This window comes from Cyprinus carpio, chromosome B23 (genome assembly GCF_018340385.1).
Source record: "Cyprinus carpio isolate SPL01 chromosome B23, ASM1834038v1, whole genome shotgun sequence".
NCBI lineage: Eukaryota > Metazoa > Chordata > Actinopteri > Cypriniformes > Cyprinidae > Cyprinus > Cyprinus carpio.
Window position 1 is genome coordinate 17,640,970 of NC_056619.1, and position 14,950 is coordinate 17,655,919.

At 38.0% G+C, this 14,950-nt stretch overlaps 1 protein-coding gene across 5 annotated transcripts in view; it reads right to left on the reverse strand.

Moving 5' to 3' along the window:
• Positions 1 to 14,950, reverse strand: part of casz1 (castor zinc finger 1) — an 80,110-nt gene that overhangs the window by 33,065 nt on the left and 32,095 nt on the right. For all 5 annotated transcript variants that reach the window (XM_042750493.1, XM_042750494.1, XM_042750495.1 and 2 more), the window contains exon 2: positions 168 to 737. In XM_042750493.1, the coding sequence (XP_042606427.1) occupies positions 168 to 737 (570 nt within the window). The remainder of the gene's footprint in view (positions 1 to 167; positions 738 to 14,950) is intronic.

The following is a 14,950-nucleotide window of genomic DNA, read 5'->3' on the forward strand; positions in this document are numbered from 1 at the left end:
ATTCATCAGGGTACACTCATAAAATTTTGTTGGATTTGTATGTCTACAGTTTGAGATACTGTCAAAATGCTGATATTGTGCACAATCATACAAAAATGTGTGTGCAAACGTAACATACAAATACCTATGCATACTAATGACATCCTCCTAAAAGAAAGAGGTGATACCTGGTGAGGAGAATGGGGCTTGGCGAGGGGGGGCTTCAGTGGTGGGCTGGTAGCTGTCGTCCTTGTGTGGGCTGCCCTCCGAGTCCCTGTCCTCATGATAACTGCCCTCGTGGGAGCCTGGCATGGTGTCGGCTTCTTCTGCGTTGTCTTCTTCATCGCTGCAGCCTTTGGGCTGTACCATATAAACGCCTTCAGGGGGACAATCGTCTCCATTGTTGGGTTTGAGTCCCCTGTGCTCGCCCCCGTCTAAGGACTGAGGATCGTCGGCGTACTCGCCGTTCACCCATTTCTCAATGGCCTCGCGCCGTTTCTGGTCCTCCTCAAGGCTCTGGCCCAGGGTCAGGCCCTCTGGGAAGTCGCTTTCAGGCCTGTCGCCCTCATCGTAGTGCAAGCTGCCCCGCTCGCTGTTGTCCACTAAATCTGAGTCTCCCTCTGCATTCTGGGAACTACCGTCATACACCACCTGCTTGCTAAGCTTGGCACAGATCGCATTCAGTTTTAGGCCACCTTTCCTTTTGGCGGCCATTGTGGATTTTCCTGAGGTCTTTTCAGTGCATAAACTCCTCTCAGCTGTTGATGGAAAAAAAGAAAGAAAGAACCATTTTAGTGGTTAAAAACAAGATTTATGGAAGTTGTTTACTCACTGATAACGGTTGCGCCATCCTTCACTGCTTCAAGCTAACCACAATGCCTCACGCAAAAAAACCCACAAACCTGTTTTTGTTTGCTGTTACTCTTTGATACACACTGGCACTCCTTTTCTAGAACAATAGAGAATTATAAAGAAAACATCACAGGCGTGTCTGTAAGTTGCAGTTGTCATTCACACCTAAGAGAAGGTGAGAAAGGGAACGAGAGAAATATCTCTTCCTACAAACCGAGAAGAAAAACTAGATCACAATCAGACCCTCAACAGTGTGTCAAGCCACCACTATGGTGAGATTTAATCCTAAACATAGCCTAACAGTGACTGAAGACTCCCTTCACCTAAAGAGGCCCAGCATCCTTCCATCCACAGCGCAGGTACGAGAGCAATGAAGACTATAAGAAAGTACATCTAGAATCAGAAAGAAAGGGACCGAAAGCATAAAAGAGACAAACACAGAGAGAAAAAAGTAGCTGTCATCCCCTCACCTCACATCAACTCCCTTCACTCAACCTGCTTTAGTCTCTACAACTGTCACTCAAATGTCAGCCCCTAAACCTGCTCATACAGTGCAGAAGACCACCACACCAACAGTTTTTTTAACCACATTTCAGTAGACATTTAAAAGATCAAAACAGTGGTTTGAGAGTCAGATATACAGTACACACTTTCTGTGCATCCCCCTTGAATATAGACAGCTGAGAGTGTAATGGAATTGATCATTCGCACACGGTTCCGGTTCACAATAGACTCATTCCATTTTACCTGCCGCACAACGAGAGCATTTCCAGTTTACAGCAACATGAATTTCCACAGTTCAGCGTTCCAATAATTCTACGGAAATCTGCATGTGAAGATTCCACATGGGCCTGGTTGTTATTTCACCCCAATGTGCTATCTATAATATCTATCCCTGTGTCAGCTCCCCCCTGCAGCTGTTCTGGGTCTGTCCATATCCAGAGATGCCTTTTTAAGGGCAGAATTCTCTCACTGCTAAGTCACCCTTTCGCCACAAATCTGATGCAAAGATTTAGCAAAGTTCACTTTTAATAGGTTTTCCAGGCTTAAAATCGAGCCCGCCCGTAACGTTAGATGTTTATCATGCAGTAAATAAAGAATGGGAAACCTGCAGGACGTATAACGGTCTGTGGAACGCTTTAGCTGGTAGTTAGACGCTGCGTTGAGATGAGCTATTTCTAAACATCACATGAAGCTGTCAATACAAAACCTGGTTTGGTTCGAATGGATGCTTTAACAAAAAATATCCCATCGTTCTTGATGGGAAAGTGTGTAAAATTGAAATCTAAATTATTATTATTTAATTTTTTTGTCATAATGAGCTTTTGAAGAGACTCAAGGTATGCCCGTTACAAACTAGATGTGCCGTGCACCCTGTGGCCCCCGGCACATGCTTTCTCAGTTACTGTATTTACACTCAACACTTCCTCTCTGAAACAATGAGCTGAGGAATTATGCACGCTCTGCGCTGCACCGCATGCACCTAAATGCCTCAGATGTGCTCATTTTTACTTTAGACAATTGCAAGGCCTGGGTTGAAGAGGTCATCCAGTTGAGGACGGCAATTCTGAACCCAGAAAAAAAAAAAAAAAAAAATCAGCTGCAAAAACTATTAGGAAGTGGAAACATAAATTCTGAAGTGTTTTTTTCAGATCACCTCCAAAGGAAGATTGAGGTCATTTGGGCGTAACAGTAAAGGTCATTCACTGTTTACCCTGCTCAGTATTTCACGCTTTAACTAGTGATTTCCTTTGCATTGCAATCTCGCTTTTCCTTGTAGGAAATGACCCCTGAGAAGCGATCTTGTTCCATTACCAACAATTTATGTGCATTTCTTTCTTTCTTTTTTTTTTTTTTTTAACAATCAAAACACAAATGGTCAACACCCAGCATCTAAAATTAACACTCGCCATAATAAAAATATGCTTTTGTGAGTAAATGCTAACTATGTTTTTATATTTTTTTTTAATTAATTTTAAATATTGAAAGGTATTCAAAGGTATGTAAAATTTTGTATCAAAAATAAATATTATAAAAATAATTTATACACAGATATACACATAAAAATATGAGTAGAAAATTCTATAAAAACAATTATTTCTAAACTGAATCATTCATGAATGTATATTAAATGTTAAATGTTATATTAATGAACATAATATATAATATAAAATAAATATAATAATAAATATAATATAAAAAAATAAATAAATAAACTTTAGCACTTTTAGAAAAAAATAAAAAATTAAAATAAGGCTGCGCACTTGAAAGACATCTTTGGTTGAGATCTGAGGTTTTAGAGAGGATCAGGGCACTAATGAGACTCTCCGGAGCGCAAAAAAAAAATTATCATCATGGTAAACCAGTTAGTAGCTGCTGCATTAAATACATGCCCGGCAATAGATATGCCTCGGCTCTGACCAACAATGGAGATCGCTATGGTAACACTGCTGTTTACTCCAAGCCGTTTGTGTTCATGATAGCATGCAGTGCGATAAAATCAGTAGGGACGCAGATAAAAGAACAGCCTCTCCTCTGGGATCCCTCCCACCACTCTGGAGACCGGCACTCATGTTAAGAAAAATAGGTGCAACAAACATCAAACCTCACTGATTTGATGCGTTTCTGTGAAACGCTATTATTTCAGGCCGTCGAAGACGCCTGTCAGTGCTGAATAATAAACGAACGGTGGGGATGATCACAGCAAAAGCTTGTTTTCTTTAAGAGGTCCTGTTTATTGTAATGCTGACAATATTTTTTGACTGGAAATAGTACAGAGCTGGAATTGCCATAATGCTTTTACTGTATAAGGAGAAAACCTTTGCAAAAAAGTCAAGAAACTATTCTAAACAGATTCAACAATAAGAGTGAGAGAGCTTCTTCTTTTTATCTGCTCGCACATCAAAGGCCCCACAAGCCCTGTTTCTTTTCAGAAGCGTGAGGCGGAGGACGCCGGGAATGACAGAGAAGCTGCCTTGAACATGGCTCTCCGGGCCCTGCGTGTCTCGTTTAATGCAGAGCTTCTGTTTATGTGCCGGAATGATATCATGCCCAATCAAGTGGTGTTTCAAATCCTAATAATGCCGTTGGAAGTGCATTATTTGTATGAACGTGTGCTGACTGCAATCAGCCCACCAGAGTGAGGAAGTGGCTGTTAATGACTGCTTAGATTGGCGTGTCCTGTTCTTCCCTCTCTGCGTCTCTCTCTCTCTCTTTCTGACAGGAAGCGTATGCATGCTAAAGCTGGGATATGACATACTCCTTCTCACCTGGCATCCACCGCAGCGATTGTTTTAGAAACAAACTCTGTTTACTTGGCTAAACCCGAATCCCTCGACTTAGCGGTGATCTAAAACTCTGATCTGCCCTGTCTGATTTCATGCAGACTTTCAAAATACGTTGACTAATGCAAGGACAAAACCCTGATAATACGGAGCATTCATTAATGCAACAGGCCTGGACAGCATTGGATTATTTTTCATTATTTAAAGATCCTCCCGTCAGAGCAGTTTCTTTCTGTCCTGACTTTTAAAAGCTTTGTTCTGATATTATAAACCTTTTGAGAGATTTACTGACCTGGAATGTGTATGAATTATATATATATATATTTTTTTTTTTCAGATAGAGGATCTAGGACCTCTGACTGTCGGGGGCTTCTTCAAATGCAACTTAATGAGGTAAATGTCAAATAAACCAAGAAATGAAAAAAACAAGAAAAGCTTTTCCTGTCCCTTCTTTGGTGCTTTATTTTGAATATTTACAATGCAGTTTCTCATTATGTGCTGCAACTCCAACAAGATGGAGCCAGGTTCCCAGGTATTTCCTCACCTACTAAAGCTTGGAAACACACATATGCTGAAATAATCCCCTCTGTTTTTATTTTGCTAATTTACAGCTTTCAGGAAGGAGTTTGTGTCCCCCATCGCTCCGAGGGAAGGGGAGCGGAAAAGTCAGCATCAGACCGGTTCTCCACACACTCTCGTTCCCCAGCATCTGGCCTCTCTTTCGATTTTATTACACAAGAATAACAATAAGCAGGTCTGCGACCCCGTCTATGGAATTTGCCGTATTTTTTCCAACGGTCTGTGCTGATGCTCCGAATTTCCATTTTCTGCATGCATATTTAATTGAGTTTTGTCCCAGTGGTGCGGAAATGATTTGTTTTTTGCTCTCTGTTCACTTGACTCCTCTTCGGAGTCGGTAACCCTGATTAAGACGTTCACGTTAATTTCCCAGCGCACACCTTTTTTTGTGCATTAATGGTTCTGATCGTCTAATTAAAACTTCTCAGCTTCGCTGCTGATCACCGCTCGTTGTGCCTCTGACCTGAAGTTTTAATTGCCGCGTCAGAGGCGATAATAATAATTTCTGGGTTCTGATGATTAAAAACAATGCCATTCCCAACTGCCACTTAAAGCGGAAAAAGATGGAAGGAGAGGCTGAGGTGAAGCATAAAGAAAAAGAAGGTGAAAGAAAGAGAATTAAAAGATAAAAGATGGTTATTTGAGGTTTTAAACAGGTTTGTTTGGTATCTCAGTATGAGAGGGGAGGATCGGTGCTCACAGGGCAGGTTTACCTGGTTTGTAGTGTACTGTAAATGAGGGCAAAACAAATAAAAAGCTTCTCAGAACTGCACGAGGTTAGGAGAAACCGTGCATTCTGCATCTCTATGATACTTATTTTACTTGTTTTGCTTTTGGTCTTAGTTTTGTAATGTTACACGTATCTTATGTCTAAAGGCAAGTTGTTGCATTAAGAAGTTGTGCCGAAAATAAAATGTCTGCTCACATGTGCATTAATGGGAAAACTATGATGGGGTTTTATAAACTGCTCATACTCATACACACTCTATCATTCTGTTCTTTTTTGTCTGATGGACTCTAATGGATTTTTCAGATTCCCATGCAGGGATCAATTTTTTAGTGAGAGACGCGCATCCGGACAAAACAATTATACTCATGAGTTTTTCTCTTTTTTCTGTCTTTAAATGTTTTTTTTTTTTTTTTTTTTTTTTTGGAGAAGCAAAATATGAATGCAGAGGGCATGTACACAAGTACACACACACTCACTCAAATCTGTTTTATTATTAATCAGTCCGTTGCACATCTGCTTGCTTGCAGTGTGTGTTTTTTCCCATCAATAAAGCACTTATTGCTTTTAGTCTGGAATGTGACCTTGCATGTTGCGTGCTGTCTTTGGACTGACCTTGAAAGACCTACTTTGACTTCTCTCTCCCTCTCTTTTCTGAAACCTTCTGCCACATACAATAATTCAGTTAAATCCCGTTGCAGGTAACAAAAACAAACAAGCTGTGGAGAAAAAAAGGCACGCACATACTTGCCGCTGAGGACAATGGACAGAAAATGGCAGATGCATATTTTGATGCACAGACGGAAAAGGAAATATTTTGTTTAAGCAGCGCAGTTAGGCAGCAAACCTTAAATTCCGAGAACAAATACATCCCTGAAGCCTAATTATAAGACAAAGCATTTAAGATGTCCCCTGAGGACAGAAGTAAAACTAAAGTCTGAGGTGATCTGAAAGGCTCTGCACGTGCCCTGATGACGTTTGTCTCACAGCTGGCACAGCTGTTTTCTGAAGAATGGGTCTGATTCATTCACAAATGAAAATCCTTTCTTAAATAACATAATGTTTCAAATCTGCATGACTTTTTCACAAATGAAAATCCTTTTAAAGTCACTGGACCCCTATTGAATGGGCAAAAAAAAAGTGTATTTATGTGGTCAAAATACAGTGAAATCAGTAATAATATGTTTTTGAAGTGTATTGTAATAAAATAACCATCTTCTATTTTAATTTATTCTTGTGATGGCAAAGCTGAATTTTCAGCAGCCATTACTCCAGTCTTCAGTGTCACATGATCCTTCGGAAATTATTCTAATATATTCTTTATTAGTTATTATTAATCTAATCTAAGAAACATTTCTTATTAACGTTGTTGAAAAAAATTGTGCTGCTTTTATTAATTTTGTTGAAGAAAGTTTTGGTGCTTAATGATTTTGTTTTAGTTTTTGGTTGTATCAACACCCGTTGGGTAGAAGTTTGATTAAAGCAGACCCTGGCAAAGGGAGAGTTTGAGAGGAATCAAGGTTACGAGGAGAGGCTCCCCGTGCCACTGAAGGGCACTTGAGCTGATATCTGCACAGATTAACTGCTTGAGATGTATTTTTGTCACGAGGAGCCATGGTTAGCGTGGGGCATTGGGGAGGCGAGCGGACGCAGAAGGGGGTGGGCTACTCTAGTTCCTCCAGCGCAAGGGCACAACGAGAGGTTGGTGGCCGCTGGAGCCGCCCAGACCGGAGTCTGTCACTCAGAGTCATTATCTGTGGGGATATATTTAATTTAGTGGTTCCGGAGCTGCGCTGCTGAGTAAGCCAAGCCACCATTAGGGCCGTCCTCCGGGGGAAACACAGCACACACAGCTCGATTAGTTATCAATTAAGAGTGCAGAAACCTCCACCTGCCGTGTGAGAGAGAGAGAAAGAGTGGCAGAGAGGAGCAGGACCCGGACGACGTCTGACTTTTTCTTCTGTTTTCCTCTGCCTCTTTCCCTCTCGGGCCTTCGAACATCAGGTTAACCTTGATATGAAGCGCTGTCAAGCTGGATAACGTCAATCAAGGAGGGCCCTTTCAGATAACCTCAGTGTGAAACCTAAAAAGCAACCTGTTTAGATGTTTAGACATGCCCCTTCTCACCAGCATATGAATTTCATTAAAGAGAAATGAGTTGCGGCACTTCTTTAACAAGACTCTTAAGACATTTTGACAGGCTTTAAGACACTTTGCTGTTAAAAAAAAATTAATGAATTAATTAGCCGTGCAGTAAAGCCTACGGGTAAGTAAGTAAAAGAAGGCAGAACATTTAAACAGCTCATCGAATGTCATTTATGTTTCTGTGTTAAAACAGAATGTTTTAGCAGGACATATTTTTTAAATATGTAATTGGTTTAAATGTCACAGTCATGAACTATGATTTTCTACACGCCAATCAGTTGCAGAAGAGAAGGCATTTGATTGGACTAAAATCTGTTGTGCAGGATACCATCAAATAAGAAGGCCAGAAAAAAAAAGACTGTACATTTTCAATGATTTAATATAAATAATAAAAAAAAAGGTGTGTGTGTATACATTTATAAATATATAGTGTAAATAAAAATAAATAAATAAATAATAATGCTATTGCAATATAATAATAAGTATTACATTGTATTTGTTTCTTCATTTATTTAAAGTGTACAGTCTCTTTTGAGAAAAATCGTCTTTTAGGAATTCATTTTTTTTTCTAAGAAAAAATCCTGCTTATAGATTGTTTAATTTAATTCCAAGCTACACTTTAATATTCATTTTTTAAAATACTGGAGTTTTGACACATTTAATGTTTTTGGAGCAAATTTCTCAAATTCTGCTTGCATTTAATTGCACGTTGTAGTTCCCGGTGAACATCTTCAGAAACAAGAAAGACAAAAAAAAAAATAAAAACTAAATTTCCAGACAGGAAGCCTTGTTGGCAGCTTCGATCCCTGGCCACCATTTAAACATTTGCTCTGCTTCACAGACTCTGACTTTTTTTTTTAACATTTTATGCACAGAGGAACAATTTGCAGGTGTCCCCTGAACTTCTTAGGTTCAGACTCTTTTAGTTCTCTAAAAGTTCCCTTCTGCAACAATACCTCTTTAAAACAAACCTGAACTCTTTTAATCTAGGCTTTGTTACAGTGAAATGCGGTCAGTTGACAAGACTGAAACATCTGAATCATCATGTGAGTGTCATGAATCTCAATATGCGTTGGTTAAAAAAAAAACACAAACAATATGAACAAAGCACTTACAGTACCTGTAGTAAGACATTCAAATCTACAACATGGAATGAACATGCACAGCGTCAGTAAAATATTTCACACTACAATTTAAAAAACAATATTTTTATAACATTAAAAATAATAGAAAAATCAGTTTTCAAAGCTAGCTACATTTTTAATTATTTGCAAAAATGTAATATTTTATTAATTATTTAATGCATTTATTTGAAGCATTAGACTGCCAACATCATTTATGGCTAGTCCATGAGTACTGGACATTTAATGTATTTAACATGCAAACTTTTGACTAGTTTCTGCTGTAGTATATATATTTATTTCATGGTGATGATTTTAAACTCCTGCAAATACATGTTGTTCTCAAAGATGGCAAATGCTTTTAGCATTTTTTGCAAGAACACACAAACTCAAGTTCGAAAGTGAGAACATTTCATACCTTTGTACAAAAGCAAACCAATACACTTGTGAGGGAAAAAAAGGCTGTGGCTGCTCTTTTTGAAATCATCATGTGTAGAAGCTTTACAAAAGGTGAGCGTGTGTGTGTGTGTGTGTGTGCTATTTTGGTCAAAGAACAAGAGGAAGTATTGCATACTGACTCAAACAAAGAATATGCTTTTGATAAAACCACATCAGCTTCTTGTGTATTCTACACTAAAACAGGCTGGTTTCTGGCTGATTTTTTAGATGTGATGTGCCCTCAAACGGAAGCAGCACAAGTAAACAGCACAACAGCTCAGTGCACAACAAAACGAGCGGCGCACAAATGATCACAGACATTGATAACAGTTTCTAAACGAGCAGCGAGGGCAATATCATTAACACGCCATTGTTTTTCCAATGCACTAAAAATGGCACGAATGCATTTAGTGCTTCAGCCACACTCGGGTCGCAATTTTGCATTTCACCTGCATTAGCATTCGACTTATTATTATTTTAAAATGAAAACGGATACTCTGTTGAAGTGCAAATCTGATGAATTACCGTAGCAGATTGCTGTTATCAATTATTAAAGCATATTTTATAAATATTCAGGTCTGTCATGCATCTAATAATGAAGGCTTTGGAGAAGGTTACTTCCTGTGCGCATCCTAACGTGTCAGAAATATCACTTTTAATCACAACTCTGTCAGGGTTTTTGCATTTGAACTCAAAAAAAAAAAAAAAGCACAGCTCACTCTCTCGCTGTCTTTCTCCTTTTTCACTCATCCAGGATGGCCAGATGCATGACCACATCATACAAAGCCAGTACAGTCCATGTACACTTGGCCGCGGTTTGCTGCGGCACTATGAGCCTGATCATTTGAGGGGAGAATAATGCATTAACGTGGTTCTACCTTCTGGACACACCTAGTCCCAGAGCAAGTGCAACCATATGGTGCGATGCATATTCATATTCCTCTGTCTGCACCTCTGTAATGCTTAAACAGTACTTCATAAACTTCAAATGGGAGGAAGTGAAGATGAAAGGGAAAGACTGACAAAAAGGTGAAGAAAAAGTTTTCCCCCCTTCATGTTTCCTGTCATTTTTTTGGCTTCTTTTGTGGTTTGTCTTTGAGATTAGGACGGCTGCTGAAACTGATCCCAGTGTAGCGTGTGTGTGCGTGTGTGTGAGCCTAAGGTGTCTGGCTGTGGGTAAACTGTGTTGTCAGGTGGGCTTGCCACTCTTTTCCCAGCAGGGTAAATACCAGGCGAGGACGATGTGGAGATTAACGCTGTCAGATCTGCAACAGTAACCCTTCATTATCAGAGCACCAGGGCCTACACACACTCACACACTGTCCTCCACTGCTTGGGCACACAGTTAGTAATTACCAAACCAACCTCTTCCTCTCTCTTCTGTTCTCTTCCTTTGCCGCATTCTGCTACAGTATCTGCAATGTTTATCTTATATTTCTCCCATCTATGTGTGTCAATCATTTTGTAACAGAAATACAAATTTTCTCTGTCGGAGCTGTGCACTATATAATTATAAATAAAATAAAAAAACACAAAAATTATGCTTCAGGCTTTATGAGGTGAAGAAGATCATATGTTAGTACAGTAAAATATTATAACATAATATTAAAATATTGTATTATTATAATAATAGTATTAGATGGCTAAATATGAAATATATAGAAATATAAAAGAGAATTACATGTGATGTATACCACAGGGACGCCTGGATATCTGCTTGAAATTTGCACAAAAAATTACAGTCTCAGGCCTTATGAGAAAAATAATACAATAAAATATTATAGTAGATTATTATTATAAAATTTTAAAACATATCAAACTACAAAAGATAATAAATGTGATGTATAACAGAGAGTTCTGGAAATATCACTTACTTAGTTTTCATTGAAAATTATAAAGTGACTTAAAAAAAATAATAAAAAATACTATATTTAAACACTACTAATTATTAAATATAAAATATTTTCATTAAAACATATGGTAAGATAATTATTATAGAAAAGTATAAGGTAATTTATTTATTTAATTAATTAATTATTTAATTATTTAAATAAATAAATATAAAAATTAATTATTTATTTAATTAGTTTTTTATAAAAAAATATGACAGTAATTTACAGTAAAATTACACACATTGATATTAAATCTATAAATATATGGTAATGTACAAAAAAGCATGCTTAGTTTGTGCATTTTTAGCAAGTTTGAGTCCAGCTCATGTAATTTCTTACTAAAAATAATAAAAAAATTAAATAATATGCCATATTTGCATGATATCCCACTTTTTTGACACACTTGATGGTGTGCCAGGCACGGTCACAGTATGTGTGTGTGTTTGGTGTATTAAGTGGCGCTTTATCAAATTAGTTTGGTACCCAGCTGATGAGTAATAAAGGTACAGTGGAGCCCCCACTGACTCCCAGACATCAATCCTCCAAGCGAGAGCCAAACGCAAGGCCTGGCACTGCCTGAGGCATACAGAGTGCCTCTCCCCACTGATCAGCTTATGGACTCTCTTCAACCAAACTAATATTAACACAGGGCATGTGGAGGGCTTCAGCTGTCCTACTGTACCACTGCAAGGAATAACGCTTAATGGACACTGTAACAGGTAGGTCTTTTATTCAAACCGTTGCTGTGGGATTTTGTTTTTCATCTTGTTTACTGCCTTTATCAGAGTCGATGGCCTGCCGCTGTACATTCTTCCAGACGTCGTCCTCTTAAAGCATCGGCTCACAGGTGTCGAACAGACAGAAGACAAGAGGGGAGATGATAGCGAGATCAAACGGAGGACTGGAAGGATGGCGAGAACAGAGAAGGAGAGAGAGGGAACTACCGCGCACGACTGTAATCTCACTCAGTGTTGGGCTTTTACACAAATACAACAAAATGCAAAGCACCAGAAGAAGGTGGAACGGAGGGGAGGGTGGGACATCAGAGGGCTTCAAGCCCGTCGAGGAGTTGTGTGTGTCAGTTCAGAGCAGCCGCTGGGACTAACAGTGGAGAACAGAAGGTAGCAGCAGGCGGATCACAGCCGATCAGGGGCCCTGAGAGAGATTCTGTCTCCTCCACCCCACAACTGAGCTCAAGTCGCTCTCCGCAGTCACATACTTATCCCGCATGACTTTACACAAAACCCTCTCCAATATAATTCCCACAGATTTCACAAGCTTTAACATGTTTTGCTTGATGCTACACTAAAGTCACTGAGATGTTTGAAGCCTCAGGCCTTGTTTAATACCATAGAGGTAGACAGCTTTACTGTGGCTAGAAATCTTCTAGGACAAATTTTTAAAATGTGAATCCAATCTTCCGTTAGCACAATATGTAGTTGTTGTTGTTGTTTTTTTTTTTACTCCAGCATCCCTCTTTGTCCAAGACAATGTTTGAAGCCCTGTCTGAGCTGATATGCAACCCTAAAACTTCTGCCATTTTTTAGCATTTTAATGATGATAATGTTAATCTAACTAAATATAAATCATCTTAAGACTTTTTGCATGCTCCTAGAAGTTTTCTGAGGCAACCAGTAAAGCTACACCATATACTCAGTCTATACCATACACTCAATAAATAAATAAATAAGTTTTTTTTGTTTTTTTATTTTTGCCATTTTGAGCTGTTTTGGAGATGCAAAAATTATATATATATATACTATTTACATAAATTTAAATTACTACATAAAATTATATTATTATATAATTATATAAATATAAATACATTTAAATTATTAAAATATTAATATATAAATATTTATCTAAAAAAAGAATGAAAAAAGATATATATACACACACACAGTTGAAGTCAAAAGTTTACATACACCTTGCAGAATCTGCAAAATAAGAGGCATCAAAATTAATGTTATTGTTTATTTAGTACTGACCGGAATAAGATATTTCACATAAAAGATTTTTACATATAGTCCACAAGAGAAAATGATAGTTGAATTTATAAAAATGACCCTGTTCAAAAGTTTACATACACTTGATTCTTAATACTGTGTTGTTAACTGAATGATCAACAGCTGTGTTCAGATGTAGTTCTTCAGAAAAATCATTCAGGTCCCACAAATTCTTTGGTTTTCCAGCATTTTTGGGTATTTGAACCATTTCCAACAATGACTGTATGATTTTGAGATCCATCTTTTCACACTGTGGAAAACTGAGGGACTCATACGCAACTATTAAATGCATAATAGTTTCAAGATGTATTAATATGTATATATATATATATATATATATATATATATATATATATATATATATATATATATATATATATATATATATATATATATATATATATATATATATATATATATTAAATAAAATATATATTCTGTTCAAAAGTTAATGCATTGTTTATCCTTCTGGAGCTTCAGTGAGCATTTGAACCATCTGTCCCTCAGTTGTCCTCACAAGACTATATGTAAACATCCCTTATTTGAAGTATCTTATTTGGGTCAGTACTAAATAAACAATAACATGCATTTTGTATGATCCCTCTTATTTTGGTAAAATAATGAACATTTTGCAGATTCTGCAATATGTATGTAAACTTTTGACTTCAATTGTATATAGAGAGAGATTGGACACTGGCTCCACATTCTTGTTGGTGTAAAAAGGCACAATTTATCAAGGCCCAGGACAATGTTCTTGATTGTCCAAACTCATGACAGTTCTACCAAAAAAGCAGCCTCCTAGTGCTTAAAAAATGTATGGAAATCAACAAGTGCTACCAGGAAAGCACAATATCACATTTCCATCTATATTCTGATCGTCAGAACTCTATGGCTGGAAAAAATGGCTCTGATGAGGGCGAGTGAGAGATCTGAAAGAGGCAGCTGTCAACGTGACGGATCTGATCGAGCTGAGACAAAGACAAACAAAGCTCTCTCTGCAATATGAGTTTAGTTAGCGAGAGAGTTAGAGAATGAGTTACGGCCGGCATGCTGTTGGGGAAGGTTGTATTTATGGGGGGATCGAGTAGGTTTAATTCCCTGCTAAGAAATAAAGTCATCCCTGTGCAAACTGGGGAAACATTTCACTCAGCCTAAAAGGTAGTTAAAAAAACACACAAGAGCTTTTCTTTTCCCTCAAAGCAAAAGTTTTGCCCATGTGCTGAGATGGAGGGATAGAAGAATATCACACTGGAGAGAGCATAAATACTTCTGGTTGAATGTGGCTGAATATTCCCAAGAGACTGAGGTATAAATTGATAAAAAAAAAAAAAAAACTGATTCCTTTAATATTACATGCTGTTTCAGTGGGAATTGCATTGGAATATCTGCATGAAGGTACACTTAAAGACTTGTAGCATGTCAAGCCTTGAAAAAAAACCAAGAACGTCCAATTAAAGTCCTTATAAATTAAAAAAAAAAAAATCCACGTTATTCCTTTCCTCAGTGTGTGAAATGTATTTCCTTCACAGCATGCTCAAATACACCTCTCCTCTGGCTGAAAGCCCACGCATCCCTCCCTGCCCCCCACCCAGTAATCACAATTATTACTTAAAAAGGCTCTATTTCTACATTAACTTAAAAGGCCTATATCTTTTTCTTCCCCTCTTAGTTGGTGCACCCTCACTTACTCTAAGTATCTCAATAAATCAGCAGTTACTGTTAACATGTACTCAACAATTCAGTTATCAATCTCCCCCAGCTCAGAGTGAAAACAGAGGGGAAATATCTGCTCAGTAAAATCTCCCGTGCCCGTGTTTATGCACGGAAACACACACACACACACACACACACAGAGACTCGCTATCGCACAAACAAACAAACCAATCCGCTGGGACATCGGAACCATTGCCAGATCACCACGGAAACG